The sequence below is a fragment of the Lontra canadensis genome, unplaced genomic scaffold (assembly GCF_010015895.1).
Source record: "Lontra canadensis isolate GAN:19392208 unplaced genomic scaffold, GSC_riverotter_1.0 scaffold4, whole genome shotgun sequence".
NCBI classification, from domain to species: Eukaryota; Metazoa; Chordata; class Mammalia; order Carnivora; family Mustelidae; genus Lontra; species Lontra canadensis.
In genome coordinates, this window is record NW_022630998.1 from 44,759,999 (window position 1) to 44,779,086 (window position 19,088).

Consider the following 19,088-nt stretch of genomic DNA (forward strand, 5'->3'; position numbering starts at 1 on the left):
TAGGGAGTCTGCTTGAAGAGTATGTCCATCTGCCTCCCCACACTCATGTCTTCTTTCTCTCTCAAATAAATAAATAAATAAATAAATATTTAAAAAAAAAAAAAAAGGGCAGTGAGGGCTGGGAGGAAGATGGTGGAGGAGAAGAGGAACTAAATTTCATCTGGTCCCAGGAATTCAGCTAGATAGTTATCGGATCATTCTGAACACCAACAAACTCAATAGGAGATAGAAGAGAAGAATAGTAACAATTCTATGAGTGAAAAAGCGACCACTTTCTGGAAGGTAAGACATGCAGAGAAGTGAATCCAGGGCGATATATGGAAAGATAGACCATGGCAGGAGGGAGCCTCTGTTGGCTGGCTACTGGCAAGTGAGAGAACAGCATAGCACAAAATCAGAACTTTTAGAAGTCTGCTCCATGGAGGAACGTTGCTCCAGTGGCTTAGCAAGGGGTGGAATCCTCACTGGGATAGTGTGGTCTCAGGACCCTCAGGGGTAGCAAAGCTCTGAGTGTAGCAGAGCTCCTAGGTATTGGAGAGGGGAAGCCTGCTGCAAGGACAGAGCCAAGGAGTGAGCTCTCAGCTTGGGGTTGCCATAAACCATGATCTGAGGCATAGTTGGGCCACTACTCTTTGAGAGGGATCCCACAAGTGGCAGATCTGGGCAGGACCCCCCACTTCCTCTACTGGGAGGAGCAGCACAGGAGCACATTGCAGGAATATGTGGGTTTAGAGGCTCCAAACGGGGCTGTGTGCCAGAAATAGAAATGCTCCATCACAGGCCAGTTGAGCAGAGATTGGGGCTGGAGACCAGGGAGACAGGAGTGACTGACTGCTTTTCTCTGAGGGCACACTGAGGAGTGGGGACCCTGAGCACTCAGCTCCTCCAGGGCCAGAGATGGGGAGGTCACCATTCTCATTCTCATCCTCCTAAGCTGTATAGAAAGCTTTCAGGGAACAAAATCTACTTAGAGCAAACCCAAGCAGATTACTCAGCCTGGCCCCAGGCAAGGGCCATGCAGCTGAGGGAAAGACACTTCAGAATCACTGCAACAGGCCCCTCCCCAGAAGATCAGCAAGAACATCCAGCAAGACCAAGTTTACCGATCAATAAGAACTGCAAAACTCTAGTGCTGGGGGAATACAGCACATAGAATTCATGAGTTTCCCGCCATGATTCTTTAGTCTTTCAAAGTTAATTTTTAAAATTTTCTTTATTTTTTTTCTAGTTTTTTTGAATTTTTCTTCCTTACCTTTTCAACCAACATCTTATCAATTCTTTTTTTTTTAAGATTTTATTTATTTATTTGACAGACAGAGATCACAAGTAGGCAGAGAGGCAGGCAGAGAGAGAGGAGGAAGCAGGCTCCCTGCTGAGCAGAGAGCCTGATGTAGGGCTCGATCCCAGAACCCTGGGATCATGACCTGAGCCAAAGGCAGAGGCTTTAACCCACTGAGCCACCCAGGTGCCCCTCAATTCCTTTTTAAAAATCTTTTTAAATTTTCATTTTTACAGTCTTATTCTCTCTCATCATTGTATTTAACCTTATTTTTTGTATATATATCAGTTTTTCTTTCTTAAAAGTTCTGGGATACAGTTTCTTCTAACAGACCAAAATATACTCTAAATCTAGTGTATGGCTTTGTTCTAATCTCCCACCTGATCACATCCCTTTTTTTTTTCTTAAATTTTTTTCTTTCTTTTTTCAACCGACTTCTTATCAATTCTTTTTTTAAAATCTTTTAAGATCTTCATCTTTACAGTCATAGTCCATCCCTTCATCATATATATCCTTAATTTTGTATATATATGTTTTTCTTTCTTTAGAATTTTGTGAGGCAGTTTCTTCTAACAGACCAAAATACACCCAAAATCTAGTGTGTGCCTCTGTTCACCAGCCTGATCATATTCACAAATATATATATATATGGATATATAAAAATATAATACAAATATAAAATATACATATATAGACACATTTGTTCACCGCCCCCCCAAACCCCATTTTGGGTCTCTTCTGATTTGTTTAGTGTATATTTTTCTGGGGTCATTATTACCCTTTTAGTGTCTGGTTCTCTCGTTCATCTATTATTCTCTGGACAAATGACAAAATGGAAAAACCTCCCTCAAAAAGAACAACAAGAGGCAGTACCAGCTGCCAGGGACCTAATCAATATGGACTTTAATAAGATGTTGGAACTAGAGTTCAGAATAACGATTATAAAGATATTAGAGAATCTCTTTCTGGAGAAATAAAAGAACTAAAATCTAACCAAGTCAAAATCAGAAAGGCTATTAATGAGGTGCAATAAAAAATGGAGGCTCTTAACTGCTAGGGTAAATGAGGGTAAAGAGAGAATTAGTGATACAGAAGACCAAATGATGGAGAATAAAGCAGCTGAGAAAGAGAGAGATAAACAACTACTGGATCATGAGGGTAGAATTCAAGAGATAAGATGTTTCATCACAAGATGAAACAATATTAAAATAACTGGCGTCCCAGAAGAAGAAGAGAGAGAGAGAGAAAGAAGGTATATTGCAGCAAATTATAGTGGAGGACTTCCCCAATTTGAGGAAGGAAATAGGCATTAAAATCCAGGAGGCACATAGAATCCCCTCAGAATCAATAAAAATAGGTCAACACCCTGTCATCTAATAGTAAAACTTACAAGTCTCCAGAACAAAGAGTAAATCCTGAAAGCAGCTCAGGACAAGAAGTCCGTAAGCTACAAAGGTAGACTGGCAGCAAACCTATCCACAGAGACCTGGCAGGCCAGAAAGGACTGGCATGATATATTCAGAGCACTAAAAGAGAAAAATATGTAGCCAAGAATACTCTATCCAGCTAGGCTGTCATTGAAAATAGAAGAAGAGATAAAAAGCTTCCAGGACAAACAAAAATTAAAAGAATTTGCAAACACCAAACCGGCCCTATAGGAAATATTGAAAGGGGTCCTCTAAGCAAAGAGAGAGCCTAAAAGTAATGACCAGAGAGGAACAGAGACATATACAGTAACAGTCCCCTTACAGGCAATATAGTGGCACTAAATTCATACCTTTCAATAGTTACCCTGAATGTAAGTGGGCTAAATGCCCCAATCGAAAGACACAGGGTATCAGAATGGATAAAAAAACAAAACCCATCAATATGCTGTCTACAAGGAACTCATTTTAGATCCAAAGAAACCTCCAGATTTAAAGTGAAGAGGTGGAAAACAATTTACTATGCTAATGGACATCAAAAGAAAGCTGGGCTGGCAATCCTTATATCAGATAAATTAGACTTTAAGCCAAAGACTGTAACAAGAGATGAGAAAGGACACTATATCATACTTAAAGGGTCTGTCCAACACGAGCCAACAATTTTAAATATCTATGCCCCTAACATGGGAACAGCCAATTATATAAACCAATTAATAACAAAATCAAAGAAACACATCGACAATAATACAGTAATAGTAGGGGACTTTAACACCCCCCTCACTGAAATGGACAGATCATCTAAGCAAAATATCAATGAGGAAATAGACTTTAAATGACACACTGGACCAGATCGGCATCACAGATATATTTGAACATTCCACTCCAAAGCAATAGAATAACATTCTTCTCTAGTGCACATGGAACATTCTCCAGAATAGATCACATCCTGGGTCACAAATTGGGTCTCAACTAGTACCAAAATATTGGGATCATTCTCTGCATATTTTTTGGATCACAATGCTTTGAAACTAGAACTCAATGACAAGAGGAAAGTTGGAAAGAACTGAAATACATGGAGGCTAAAGAGCATCCTACTAAAGAATGAATGGGTCAACCAGGAAATTAAAGAAGAATTTTTAAGAATTCATGGAAACAAATGAAAATGAAAAACACAACAGTTCAAAATCTTTGGGACACAGCAAAGGTGGTCCTAAAAGGAAAGTATATAGCAACACAAACCTTTCTGAAGAAACAAGAAAGGTCTTAAATACACAACCTAACTCCACACCTAAGGGAGTGGGAGACAGAAGAGCAAATGAAGCCTAAAGCCAGCAGGAGAAGAGAAATAATAAACATCAGAGCAGGAATCAATGAAATAGAAACGAAAAGAACAGTAGAATAGATCAACAAAACTAGGAGCTGGTTCTTTGAAAGAATTAAAAAGATTGATAAACCCTGGCCAGACTTATCAAAAAGAAAAGAGAAAGGACCCAAATCAATAGAATCATGAATGAAACAGGAGAGATCACAACAAACATTAAAGAAATACAAACAATTAGAAGAACATATTATGAGCAACTCCATGCCAGCAAATTTGACAATCTGGAAGAAATGGATGCATTCCTAGAGTTGTATAAACCACCAAAACTGAACCAGAAAGAAACAGAAAACCTGAATAGACCAAAAACCAGGAAGGAAACTGAAGCAGTCATCAAAAATCTCCCAACAAACAAGAGCCCAAGGCCAGATGGCTTCCCAAGGGAATTTAAAAAAGAATTAATACCTATTCTCCTGAAACTGTTCCAAAAAACAGAAATAGAAGGAAAACATCCAAACTCATTTTATGAGGCCAACATTACCTTGATCCCAAAATCAGAGAAAGAGCCCATCAGAAAGGAGAATTACAGACCAATATCCCTGATGACATGGATGCAAAATTTCTCACCAAAATACTAGCCAATAGGATCCAACAGTACATTAAAAGAATTATTTACCACGACCAAGTGGGATTTATCCCTGGGCTGCAAGGTTGGTTCAACATCTGCAAATCAATCAATGTGATACAGTACATATTAGTAAAAGAAAGAACAATAACCATATGATACTCTCAATAGATGCTGAAAAAGCCTTTGATAAAGTACAGCATCCTTTCTTGATCAAAACTCTACACAGTGTAGGCATAGAGAGTACATACCTCAATATCATAAAAGCCATCTATGAAAAGCCCGCAGCAAGTATCATTCTCAATGGGAAAAACTGAGAGCTTTCCCCCTAAGTCAGGAACATGGCAGGGATGTCCGTTATCACCACTGCTATTCAACATAGTACTTGAAGTCCCCGCCTCAGCAATCAGACAACAAAAAGAAATAGAAGGCATCCAAATTGGCAAAGAAGAAGTCAAACTCTCAGTCTGCAGATGATATGATACTTTATGTGGAAAACCCAAAAGACTCTACTCCAAAACTGCTTGAACTCGAACAGGAATTCAGAAAAATGTCAGGATATAAAATCAATGCACAGAAATCAGTTGCATTTCTATACATCAGCAACAAGACAGAAGAAAGAGAAATTAAGGAGTCGATCCCATTTACAATTGCACCCAAAACCATTAGATACCTAGAAATAAATCTAACCAAAGAGGCAAGAAATCTATACTCAGAAAACTATAGAACACTCATGAAAGAAATTGAGGAAGCCACAAAGAAATGGAAAAACGATCCATGCTCATGGATTGGAAGAACAAATATGAAAATGTCTATGCTACCTAGAGCAATCTACACATTTAATGCAACCCTCACCTTTTTCCAAAGAAATGGAATAAATAATCCTAAAATTTGTATGGAACTAGAAAAGACCCTGAATTGCCAGAGGAATGTTGAAAAAGATAACCAAAGCTGGTGGCATCACAATTCCAGACATTAAGTTCTTACATATTAGGTAAAGGGCTCGTATTCAAAATCTATAAAGATCTTATCAAACTCAACACCCAAAGCTGTACTCATCAAGATAGTATGGTAGTGGCACAAAAACAGACACATAGATCAATGGGAAAGAATAGAAAGCCAAGAAATGGATCTTCAAGTACGGTCAACTCATCTTTGACAAAGCAGGAAAGCATGTCCAATGGAGAAAAGACAGTCTCTCCAACAAATGGTGTGGGGAAAATTGAATAGCTATATGCAGAAAAATGAAATTGGACCATTTCCTTACACCATACACAAAAATAGACTCAAAACGGATCAAAGACCTCAGTGTGAGACAGGAATCCATCCAAATCCTCAAGCAGAACACAGGCCCCAAGCTCTGTGACCTCACCTACAGCAACTTCTTCCTAGATACATCACTAAAGGCAAGGGAAGCAAGGGCAAAAATGAACTATTGGGACTTCATCAAGATAAAAAGCTTCTGCACAGCAAAGGAAACAGTCAACAAAACCAAAAGACAACTGACAGAATGGGAGAAAATATTTGCAAATGAAATATTAGGTAAAGGGTCAGTATCCAAAATCTATAAAGAACTTATCAAACTCAAACCCAAAGAACAAATAATCCAGTCAAGAAATGGGCAGAAGACATGAACAGACATTTCTGCAAAGAAGACATCCAAATGGCCAACAGACACATGAAAAAGTGCTCAACATCACTTGGCATCAGGGAAATACAAATCAAAACCTCACTGAGACACTACCTCACACTAGTCTGAATCGCTAAAATTAACCAGTCAGGAAATGACAGGTGTTGGCAAGGATGTAGAGAAAGCAGACCCTCCTACACTGTTGGTGGGAATGCAAGCTGGTACAGCCACTCTGGAAAACAGTATTGAAGTTCCTCAAGAAGTTGAAAATAGAGCTACCTTATGACCCAGCAATTGCACTACTGTGTCTTTACCCCAAAGATACAAATATACAAATGTAGTGATCCGAAGGAGCATGTGCACCCGAATGTCCACAGCAATGTCCACAATAGCCAAACTATGGAAAGAGCCTAGATGTCCACCAGCAGAGGAATGGACGAAGAAGACGTGTGATACGCACACACGCGTGCGCACACACACACACGTATGTACATGTATCTATGTATATATACATATATGTATACACACATATACATGAATATTATGCAGCCATCAAAAAAGCCTCCAAATATATATTATGCAGCCATCAAAAGGCCCCAAAATCTTGCCATTTGCAATGACATGGATGGAACTAGAGGGTATTAAGCTAAGTGAAATAAGTCAGAGAAAGACAATTATCATATGACCTCACTGATATGAGGAATTTGAGAAACAAGACAGAGGATCATGGGGGAAGTGAGGGAAAAATGTAACAAGATGAAACCAGACAGGGAGACAAACCATAAGAGACTCTTCATATGAGGAAACAAATTGAGGGTTGTTGGAGCGGAGAGGGGTGGGAAGGATGGGGTTGTTGGGTGCTGGACATTGATGTACTAAGGTGAGTGCTGTGAATAGTGTAAGACTGATGAATCACAGACCTGTACCCCTGAAACAAATAATACATTATATGTTAATAAAAAAATGAAAATGGGGTGCCTGGGTGGCTCAGTGGGTTGAGCCTCTGCCTTTGGCTGAGGTCGTGATTTCAGGGTCCTGGGATCGAGCCCCACAATGGGCTCTCTGCTCAGTGGGGAGCCTGCTTCCTCCTCTCTCTCTGCCTGCCTCTCTGCCTACTTGTGATCTCTCTCTCTGTCAAATAAATAAATAAAATCTTTAAAACAAAATGAAAACATATAAGCAGTAAGAGAAAACAGTTACATACGAGGGAACCCCCATAAGGCTAACATCTGATATTTTAGCAGAAACTGTTCAAGCCAGAGGAAAATGGCATGATATATTTAAAGTGCTGAAGGAAAAAAATTCTACAACCAAAATACTCTGTTAGAGCAAAACTGTCAAATCAATATGTTGTACACCTTCAACTAATATAACACTGTATTTCACTTAAAATATTTTTAATTTTTGAAATTATTTTAAATATTTAATTAAAAACTTAATTAAAAAATTATGGTTTGGGAAAATAATTAGACAAACAGATGAAAGGAACCCAATAAAGACCTCAGAAATAGGCCCACATACATTGGAATATAAAATATGACAGACTAGTATGCATCAGTGGAGAAATGATGAATTATTTTCAATAAATGGTAACTGAAAAAAACGAAATAGGAAGAAAGCCCAAATTAATTGGATCCCTACCTACAATATAGCAAAATAAACAACCCTCACAAAACTCAGGAAACAACAACACAATCAATTCCAAGTACCTTTAGACTATTTGAAAAAGACACAGGAAGATATCTTAATGACACTGGGGATAGAGAAGAATTTCATGAGGCAGATAATACAGACCAGAAAGATGGTGAAACAAATGCAAAACCACAATTTATCAGAAGATTCCAGAAAGACAACAAACAAACCACAACTGGGAGATGGTAGTGGCTATTCATTCATACAATTAAGAGAAAAAGAAGTCACCTGGAAATATTTTAAAACTCTCAAACATCAGTAAGAAAAATGCAACCAATAAGAAAATGGACAAAATTTATATAGGGATTTCACAGATGAAAAAATGCAATAGTCAATATTCATATAAAGCTACGATTATTCCCCATTAGTTATTAGGAAACTGAAATTAAAAACCCAATGAGATACCACTTTTATACCTATCAGACTGGAAAATCTAAAGGACTGAAAATACCAAATGTGATAGACAAAGGTGATGATAAATCAGTACATTTAGGAAAAGCTTGTAACAAGTTCTGTGGAATCATATGGGGAAGACAAATATGAAATCACAAAGAACCAAGTATTTAAATGATAGTTTCAGTATCTTGGGATACAAAAAGGTGAAGGAAATTGTTTGGTTATCCGAAAGGTGCACCATTCTTTTTTAAAATTTGGGTGTACAGTAGATGATAGGATACAAAGGAATCCTTTAAAGTATCTAATTCATATTTTAAGTTTTCTTTGGTACAGAATCTTTCAAATAAGACTGATTTTCTTACATTTGCTTTCATATTATGCTTAAGTGTATCTATACCAAATCTGGGGATGAGTCTCTACAGTTAGAGATATAAAATAGTACATGTTTATAAATGTCTTTAAACTATTTTCTTGGTTCAAACCACTGTATAAAGTTATATCTGTCCTTAAACTACTTTCTTCATGCCTCAGGGATTTCATAAATCAATTTATTTTTTGCCTCAACCATACAGGCCCCATTTCTATCTCCTTTCAGTTTCATGCCATCGTGGTACTGATTTTTTAGGTCTTCTGTAGAAGCTCCCCCGCATCCTGGCTCCTTGAAGATCAGAGTTCTCCATACCTGCAGCTTTCTAGACTCCATAATATCACAAGCTGTAAATGCTAAAACTGCACAGTAGTTCATGCACTGACCATGGTTTTATAAAAGGAGAAATTACATATTATGTCCATATTGTATGATTATCATTCTACAGAAAGAAATTCTCAAAGGTCAAAAAGGTATTAGAGATTGCTTTGACCTTATTTTGATAATTTAGGATGTGATTGCACATTAGCTCATTTGATCCTTACAACTATATTAATTAGATTGCACATATATACATGCTCCCATTTTACATATGGGAAAACAGAAACAGAAGAATGGGTTCCTATGACACCTCTGAAGTCATTCCACTAGTCAGACCTGAACCCAGAAACTGGTATTCCTATTTCACTGTAATATCTCTGCAACACTCAATACACTAAGACACTGCTATTTTCTACTCGTTTTAAATTTGTGAGACAATTATAAAATATAAAATTAAATAAACTTACCTATGATAATGAATTATTCAGGATCCTTATAAGGAACACTAGTGCTTTGGTCAAATACAACTTTTGTCAAATCTGATACTTTTGCAATGAATTCATTATCCACATATTAAACACTATTGACAGAAAGGCAAAGTAAATTTAATCCTTTAAATTTTCTCAAATTTTGCTCTTAATATATAGTTTCTATTTTCTTCATATACATATTGAAGCTTTCACCCAGAAGATACTTAGCAAAATTCTTCCTTAAAACTGATCAATGCAGAAACACGTTTCCACTAGCATTTTAGTTAGTAAAAAATGGCTTCAAAAAGAGACCTTGGACAAAGTTACCGAACTTTTTTGCATTAGTTTCCTTACCTCCAAAAAGATGGAATGCTTTTCTACAGCTTGGTAGTGGCCATTTTGCAGAGCTGGATTTCTGAAAGCTTTGTTTTATTTTCAAATATTCTTTAGGAAAGAATCTTTTTGTGGCATTGTTCAGTTCTAGAGTAAAGCAAAAGAAAACAGTAGTTAAACATTAATTTGAGTACAATGGCAAGAATATGAAAAATTATTGTTGTAGTATTTTGATAATCAATTCAGATCGCTTTAGGAGAGAAGGAAAAGTGGAGTCAACACTGTAATTTTAACTCAAGCAAACCTAATTCCCCCAAATTCCCATTTGATACAACTTCGATGTGTCTACACATAGAAAACAGACCTACTGGGTATCTCCTATGTCCTCTGCTATGCCAGATACAGCCAAGAGTGAGACAGTCCCTGTCCTCAAGAAGACTGAAGAGTAAAAGACGGAAATAAACAGACAGAAAAGGAGAAAAATGTATTCTAGATGTGTGAAAGAGCAACCTGAGTGCAATAATGGCCTGGGATGAATGACGAAAAGGAAAAACTTCTTGAGTACTTTTTCCTACTTCATAATCTCTATTTCATTCTATATGTGGTGGTCGAGCACTTACTGAATCTAATGCTACTGATTTTGAGGGAGTTTAAAAAATATGAATAAAATTCTCAACTTTTCAGAGATTTGCTTATGAGCCAAAAAGAAAATATTCAGTTGAAGTAAATACAGAGCAATCTGTGAAAAGGCAGGAGGATACTTATTTTAAATTCTAGAAAATATCTGAACTCTATATGAGCCACAGAAAGCACGAGGACATAGAGAAGAAATGCTCACATTTAAGGAGAACAACACAAGTCAGGGAAAGAGTTAAATCTGCTATTACAGCCTGCATTCAATAGAATATGGCTAGTTTGAATCACAGAAATACCAGTCATATAAATTTTTTTAAGAAAATTCTTTATTTAAATTCAATTTAGTTAACATATACTATATTATTAATTTCAGGGGTAGGATTTAGTGATTCTTCAGTTGCATAGAATACTCGGTGTTCATTACACCAAATACCCTCCTTAATGCAGTAATGTAGGTCTTAAAACCAACTCTTTCGACCTAGCAGTTTCTCACCCTCAGGTCTACTGGTAAGTACATACCCTATAGAATATGGGGTTCAGAAGAGTTCTGCATGCTGGGAAAAGAGAGGCCAGTCAGGAATATCCCACTCAGTATTGATGACTATCTGTACATCCTATGAAAATAAATAAACCTTATTTTCACATTCTTTACTAGTAAATCATTCAAAGCTAAAATCTGGCTTAGGAAGTCCCATTATTCAGCTAAATATGCATCCTAATGACAAAGGCAGATATAACAGAGACCAAAACAAACCAAGAAGTGTGTATTTGACAGTGTCAAAATTGAGTTATGGGTGTTACAGCCTGTGAATCATGATAATTACATAATTTATGCTGAACTCATGTTTGTATTTAGGATTTCCTATTTTATTAGCTAGGCAAGCCATAGTTAAAGATTTATCCACTTTTTTTTTAAGATTTTATCTATTTTAAAGATTTTATCTATTTATTTGACAGACAGAGATTACAAGTAGGCAGAGAGGCAAGCAGAGAGAGAGAGAGGAGGAAGCAGGCTCCCCGCTGAGCAGAGAGCCCAAGGCGGGGCTCGATCCCAGGACCCTGAGATCATGACCCAAGCCGAAGGCAGAGGCTTTAACCCACTGAGCCACCCAGGCGCCCCAAGATTTATCCACTTTAATCTGATAATTCCATTTATTATTTCTATTACAATACTTTATACTCATAATTTAATTTATGTTCCAGAATAGTAAATGAACTGTTATCATTTTTAACCCTTCAGTCCCAGGAGAACTCTGTTAATATTGTAAGACTTTTTCAAGTTAGAGCATTTATCCAAGCTTTCACCTCAAGCAGTGTGTTCACTTTGTACTTACTGAGGTTCTTTAATGACTTTGGACCACTCAAGAATCATTTTAGTCAATGTTTCATCACCCAAGAATAAGTAGTTTACTCTCTGCTAGAGGAATAATAAGGGGAGGAGGAGATCTAGTAAATTAAGCCCAGTTTAACCATCACATTTACTGAGCTCTTACTATGATTAAGATGAAATGTTAAGTACTTTATACTGTGATGATGCATACTTTTATTCTTTTGTATGTAAAGTTATATTTCAAGATTCAGAAAATGGCTTTTGAAGTCCTATGGATACAGATATAATACTGGATCCTCAAAAGACTATCACAGCATCCATTCCTGGCTTCTAAGAATCCATAATTCTGTCTTCTGTGTGTAAAGAAATTGGGTTCTTTCTTCCCTGTCCATTGTATCACATTCAATGCTACAGTCTGGTTTATCACTTTTAAAAACTGTCAAGAGTCACACATGTCTATGATTTTAAAAATCCAATGGTATAGAAGGGCAAAAACAAAACAAACCAAAAAACAAAACAATCATGTGTTCCACTCCTTATTTCTACCCTCACTTCCAATCCTCAAGGACTCTTTAAGTACTCCTATTGTTAGTTTTTTTCCTGGAGATTAACCTCCTCAAGTAAAAGTCAGTAATTTTTAAGACTTGGTTTGCAAAGCACTAGCAATATGTGAAATGATCAGGGTAATAATGAATGAAAATGTTTAAAAATGTCAAAGTTACCTATTTAATATGTAGAAGAAATGTATAAACTAGATCAAATAAATTCTCAAATATATTGCTAAGAATGAGGCTAATGTCAGTATTTAAGAAAAAAATGGTGATATGAAGAAAATTCTTAAGAAAAAAGTAATTCAGGTGGCACATGGATACAGTAAAAATTGTAAAGGTGGTACCGGATGGGTGCTTCACATGGGTACAAAATGAGTTTCACCAGAGAGTTAAGATCCTTTGCAAATGGCACTTTCTTGCCCCTCTTACACAGGTGCAAAGTAAGCATTGCCTTTGAGGCCCTGAAGATTTTAAGATACTTTGTGCACTTTGATTGTTTGAAAAGCACTGCTCTAAATATGCTTACTTTGATATTTCTTTATAATAAAAATACTTATTTCCACATATTAAAGCTTGAGAATGACTGCACTAGAAAATATCATGACACAGTCAGATATTCTTACTGATAAAAAGAATGAGTCTGGATTTCAGGCTCAGTGACTATTCTGTACAAGACAAACATTAAAATAAAAGAGTGCAGGCATGGATGGACACAAGAACAAAATCACTATTAGCATAAGAATTAACAGACTGGACTTACTGGTAGAGAATAAGAGGAAGTGTGAAATGCTCTTAATGGGAATAGGGATAATAGACGAAGACCAGTTATAGAGTTGATAAAAAGAGAAGTGTGATATTCTTTCGGATGAGCTGCATGTCCTGGATAAAGCCCAGCAGGACACGAGAATGTCAGACGGAACACAGAAAAATTCTCAAGTGTGTAGGACTGGCCCCAAAACACTAGGATAACTGTCATCACTGCTCCCACTGACTAGATGCCAGTATTATCCTCCAATTATTGAGACAGCCAAAATATCCCCGGTGAAAAATCATAGGCCTCCTCCATGCTTTAAGTCCTGGATTAGCTTAAATGTCATTTCCTTATTTAGTTAAGGACTTCTATGCACAAGGTAAAATTTTCTTTTCTTTTTTCCAATACAGTTTACCAGTATATCTGCTCATCAGCATATTCTGCTAGGTAAAGGTCTGAAAGTAGGGGGTGTAGGGGTAGGGGCATCAAAAGGGAGATGGAGCTTGAATGGAAGCAAACAGTAGAACAAGGGAGTCACTCTTGCTGAGGTTTGGTGCATCTGAATGGGAGGAGCGATGGCACTGAGTGATTTCGCAGTTGGGGAGGAGGTCATGCTGACCCTGGCTCCCTTAGCAATCAATACCCGAGACACTCACATTTACTATATAACCATGGGTTAGGATCTCCAAACATGGATACTGGGTCCGTAGTAGGACTGCCTATAGTAGGATCCTTCAGTGTCAGTCCACAATAGGGAAGTGACATGCTTGGTTTGAAGGCTTCGGTCAGAAAGTCAATTCAAGAAAATACGACACGTTCCCTCAAAAAAAAGCATGATATTCCTGTCTGAGGTATTCCTCTTCTGTCACCTTGACAACCTCCACTCCACATAATGCTTATAAACCATGGCCTTTTCCTTTCCTTGACGTGCTGATTTTAGATGGCCTGCAGATCCTGTTATGAAACATATAGCCCCTCCCTGAATAGACTAAGTGTTGGGATACTGATGTGGGGACCCTGCATCAGAAATGATGTGAGGTTGCCAGTCAACGAATGGGAAGGGTTTCACCTATCCAGTCTTCCTCCTCAGACCTGCCTACACTGGTGTCCTTCTCATCTTCAAAGAAAAGAAGTACTCTAATTAATTTGGGACACGCCAGAATTTCCCCAATCTCACAAGCAAGCTTAGAATCTGCCTTGTCCAAACTTGAGGACCCTCCTTTTTTCCAAAGTGACTTCACCATTTTATGTTTTATTTATTTATTTTTAATGTTTTAAATTTATTTTTTATTAACATGTCATGTATTATTTGTTTCAGGGGTACAGGTCTGTGATTCATCAGTCTCTAAGTACTCTAAGACAATAAACTAACTTCTCCAAAGTATCACCAAAAGCACTTGAAACCAGAAAAGGAAAAAAGTCTCTTTTACAATAGCAACAACAAAAATATACAGGCAGAAAGCTAGTAAGAATTGTGCAGAGGGGCGCCTGGGTGGCTCAGTGGGTTAAAGCCTCTGCCTTCAGCTTAGGTCATGGTCTCAGGGTCCTGGGATCGAGCCCTGCATCGGGCTCTCTGCTCAGCAGGGAGCCTGCTTCCACCCGACCCCTGCCTGCCTCTCTGCTTGTGATCTCTGTCTGTCAAATAAATAAATAAATAAAAATCTTTAAAAAAAAAAAAAAAGAATTGTGCAGAGACTTTAGGAAGGAGATTGCAGAAATGTATTGAGAGGTGATATACCATAATAACAATTACTCAATGTTATATCAATGTAAATTAAAAATATGAATTATTCCCATATAACTTATAATTTTAATGTACTTTTGAGTTATTAAAACATTCAAGATATAGTAGCTTTATGAGTAAAGTAGGGGCGCCTGGGTGGCTCAGTGGGTTAAGCCTCTGCCTTCGGCTCAGGTCATGATCTCATGGTCTTGGGATTGAGCCCCACGTCAGCCTCTCTGTTCAGCAGGGAGCCTGCTTCCCCCTCTCTGCATACTTATGATCTCTGTCTCTCTGTCAAATAAATAAAATTTAAAAAAAAAAAGAGTAAAGTAATGGGGTGGTGCCTGGGTGGCTCAGTCAGCTAAGTGTCCAGCTCTTGATTTCAGCTCAAGTCATGATCTCTGAGTCCTTAGTTGGAGCCTCCCCTGCTAAGGGCTCCGTACTCAGTGTGAAATCTGCTTGAGATTCTCCCTCTGCCCTTTCCCCTGCTCACAGATGCACTTTCTCTCTCTCAAATAAATAAAAATCTTAAAAAAGCATAAAGTAACAGTATATGATAAGGTGGAAATATGAATGGAAAAGAACAGCTGCAAAGAAATACATTTATATTTTAGTAATTGTTATTATTACTTTTTAAAGAATGGAAATTCAATTAGAATAGGAAAAATGGACTGTTCAACAATGTTACCAGGATAAATGTCTAAGGACATGGGAAAAAAGCACTCCATTCTTAAACCAGGCATCATAAAGATGTTAAATGGAGTTAAATTTGGGGATAGAAGGACAAAATGGAAACCTAAAATAAATGTAATAAAAAGAATGTTTATATTATTCTTTAGTGGATAAGGCCTTTTAATACCTAACTTTGAAATTAGAAATAATAAACACCAAGGTTGCTACATGAGACCTCATAAAAATATAAAAGTTCTGCACAGTCACAAAACATAATAAACATAACTAAAGTACAAAGGACAAACAGGAAAATGATTTACTGCCTATGACAAAAGTTGACACTAATTAAAACAATATTTTTTAAAGATTTTTATTTATTTATTTGAGAGATAGATAGCAAGAGAGAGAGAGAGAGAGCACAGAGAGAGAGTGAGAGGGAGAAGCACACTCCCTGCTGAGCTAAGAGCCTGATGCGGGGCTTGATCCCAGGACCCTGAGATTGTGACCTGAGCTGAAGGCAGACGCTTAACCCACTGACCCACCCAGGTGCCCCTAAAAAGTCTTCTTGTTAATAAGCAAGAAAAACCATAAGAAAAATCAGCAAAGGTCAGGGTCAGAGATTTAAAAAGAAACAGAACAAAACAAACAAAAAATGCCCAGAGTGTAGAGAAAATAAACCCTTGGATAATGCTGCTTACAATAATTTTGGAACATAATTTTGCAACATATACATAGCTTTAAAACACAGAGGGCTTTAACTACCAGTTCTACTTCTGGAAATCCCTTGCAAAAAAATACTCAGTGATGTGTGCAAAATATTTATCCCTATATACCAGCAAATAATAACAAATAAATAACTAAACTAAATGTCCCATATAGTAGACAACTTAAGTAGTTCATGACATAACGACAAGCATTTTTTAGTGAAGCCAAGCAGGTTAAAAAAAAGCCCTATGTACAATATGATCACATTTTTTTCTGTAAGAAAAATAATTAAGTTCACATATGTAAAATATTCTAGAAAGATACACAGTCAAGGTGGTCTCTAAATGTTAGGACTATGGAGGATTTTGAGTTTATAATTTTATCTGGATGTTCTGATTCTTCTCTAATGAAATTGTATTACTTACATAATTTAAAAACTTATTTCTATAAGAAAACTAGATGATAATGTTTTGGCTACTAGCAATGTCACTTGCCCTAAATTACACTTTGGTATTTCCTCAGCATTTATCAGAGTATACCGAAAGACACAGTGTCAGGAAACCTGATACTGCATTTGCTCTGAGGATGTTTTTGAGGACACTGCCTACTCTGTTTCTCAATATGCCCTAGAAGAGAAATCACATAAGAATTCCTTTTCAAGTGCCAGAAAAATGTTCGCTTTTTCTTAGGAAGTGGGATGTTTCTTTTAACGAACCATGAGAATCACTTAATTGTACACTTACTTTTATTTTTCCTTAGAAGGGAGACTATTTAAAACTAAACACTTCCTCTAATTATAGTTACTATATACAGTCATATGGTTTATGTATCTGCCCATCCACACTCACCTGCAGAATGTGGAGATAGCATTTTCCTCCCTAACATTTGGTCCACAGTAGTGCACTCAGTAAATATTAGCTCTGCTTACTTCTATCATTCTTCCCTTTTTCTTCAGCAATTCTCTATGTTCCACATTCATTTGTTTTTCCTCTCTCCATTAGTGTGTTTTAAATACTATGTTAATTGGGTGATGGGCATTAAGGAGGGCACAAGATGTGATGAGCTCTGGGTATTATACAAAACTGATAAATTACTGAACACTACACCTGAAACTAATGATATACTACTATAATTTGGCTAGTTGAATTTAAATAAAAAAAAGAAAAGAATAAATAGTATGTCATATTCCATCTTTACTGATACTTAGGTAATTATGTTAACAAAACAGAAGAGTTACCTGTCTGGAAAAAGACTCTGGAAATAATTGTCCGACACAATGGGCAGGGAGTGCTTGCAGGATTGTCTTTGGCAAGAGTCCGTAAGCAGGGCTCACAGAAGATGTGGTGGCACGGGTAACACATGTATGGGTTGAAATAAACATCCAGGCACACTGCACAGATGTAACTTTCCTTTTCTTCTGCATATTCATTGTCATCATCTGTACTCATTTCATTATTCAAAGTCTGCAAAACATAAGCAAAAATAATTTTCCTGGTTCAGTATGAGATTTTGTTAAAATGAATAAAAATATTTATGAGAAGCACGTAATATCTGTTTTTGTGACATATTCAAAGTTACAGAAAGATTACCTTGCAACATAAGAAGAAACTCAAAACATACACGAAAAACCCAGAAGTCTTAATTTTTCTTTTTAGTTTTTTATATAATGCTGAATGCTAAAACATACCCAAAATACTGAAGCATACCCGTATCTCTATTTAACCAGTACTAGTTAAATAAGTATCAGGTATGGCCGTCCCAGGATTATAGACAGATTCCCCATCTATCCTATTCCCACTATGGCAAATAAAGTGCTTGTCACAAGGTTATGGAGCCTTGTATTGGCACGTGCAGATGATGAAAAGTGAGGGCAAGAGGATATCATATTTATCCTCATACCATGCATGCATTCTCTATATTTTGTCCCTTTGTGGACCTCAAGGCCCCAAGAAATGGCCAAAGCCTAATGTACATCAGGCAGCAGACAAGGCAAAAAGACTTGTAGTAATTCCGGGATGAGCCTTGTACTGGGAAATAGGATGAGTCCCTTCCTGCCTCCCAAAGAAAATAGGTAAGAAAGAGGTACTTAGGAAAGAGGCAGCTTAGATATTAGCAGCATGAGATCTGGTAAAAGAATTCCTGTGACTTAGCTTCACAATTTCCCCATCTGTGAAGATGATGTGAGGATGACACAGGGTAATCCACTAGATAACAGGCACTCTGTGAAATCCCATATAAAAAACAAAGTTTAATACAGAGAGGATATGAAGTAAATGTTTCTCGCCAACAGAAAGCTTGTGGCTATGATCTGAACGATAATAAAGAAAAATCTGCAGGAAAGGCAACAAAATCCATAATTTTCACTCATTATTGATGTATGTATATTTCTTCCTAAACTTCTAAGATATTTGCAAAGCGAAAGGCATAAGTAAATAATTAGTACTGAACTGGGCATCCCAAATAAAAACATCTACGGACCTAGATGCTGATTTACCTAAATTTTATTTCATAATGCCAGCTTATTCTGCTTGCATTAGATGCTCAGGACTGTGCCTTGAGATTTGAACTAATTAACCTTGAAGAAAGCCAGGGCATTAAAAAAAAACCGTAATTTGTAGAACCTCTTAAAGCATTTCAAATTATGACCCAAATATTTGCACAGAATTTTATTTCTATGAAATACTTTGTCTCTACATATGCAACAAAAGTAACTAGATTTCAGTAAAATACACATCAAAGAAATAAAATCTGTTATTTAAAAACACAACAATATTTTAAAAATAAACTTGATATAAGTTTGAAAACAGAAGGTAAGGTCACAACTATTCAGCTATTATTTAAGCTAAGTGAAGCAACCCTCCCCAT

At 36.9% G+C, this 19,088-nt stretch overlaps 1 protein-coding gene across 1 annotated transcript in view; it reads right to left on the reverse strand.

Annotated features, from left to right (window-relative positions):
* Positions 1-19,088, reverse strand: part of RNF180 (ring finger protein 180) — a 197,501-nt gene that overhangs the window by 39,567 nt on the left and 138,846 nt on the right. Inside the window, exons 5-6 of the mRNA XM_032849795.1 lie at positions 17,461-17,686; positions 9,877-10,002 (exon numbers count right to left, since the gene is read on the reverse strand). Of these exons, the coding sequence (XP_032705686.1) occupies positions 9,877-10,002; positions 17,461-17,686 (352 nt within the window). The remainder of the gene's footprint in view (positions 1-9,876; positions 10,003-17,460; positions 17,687-19,088) is intronic.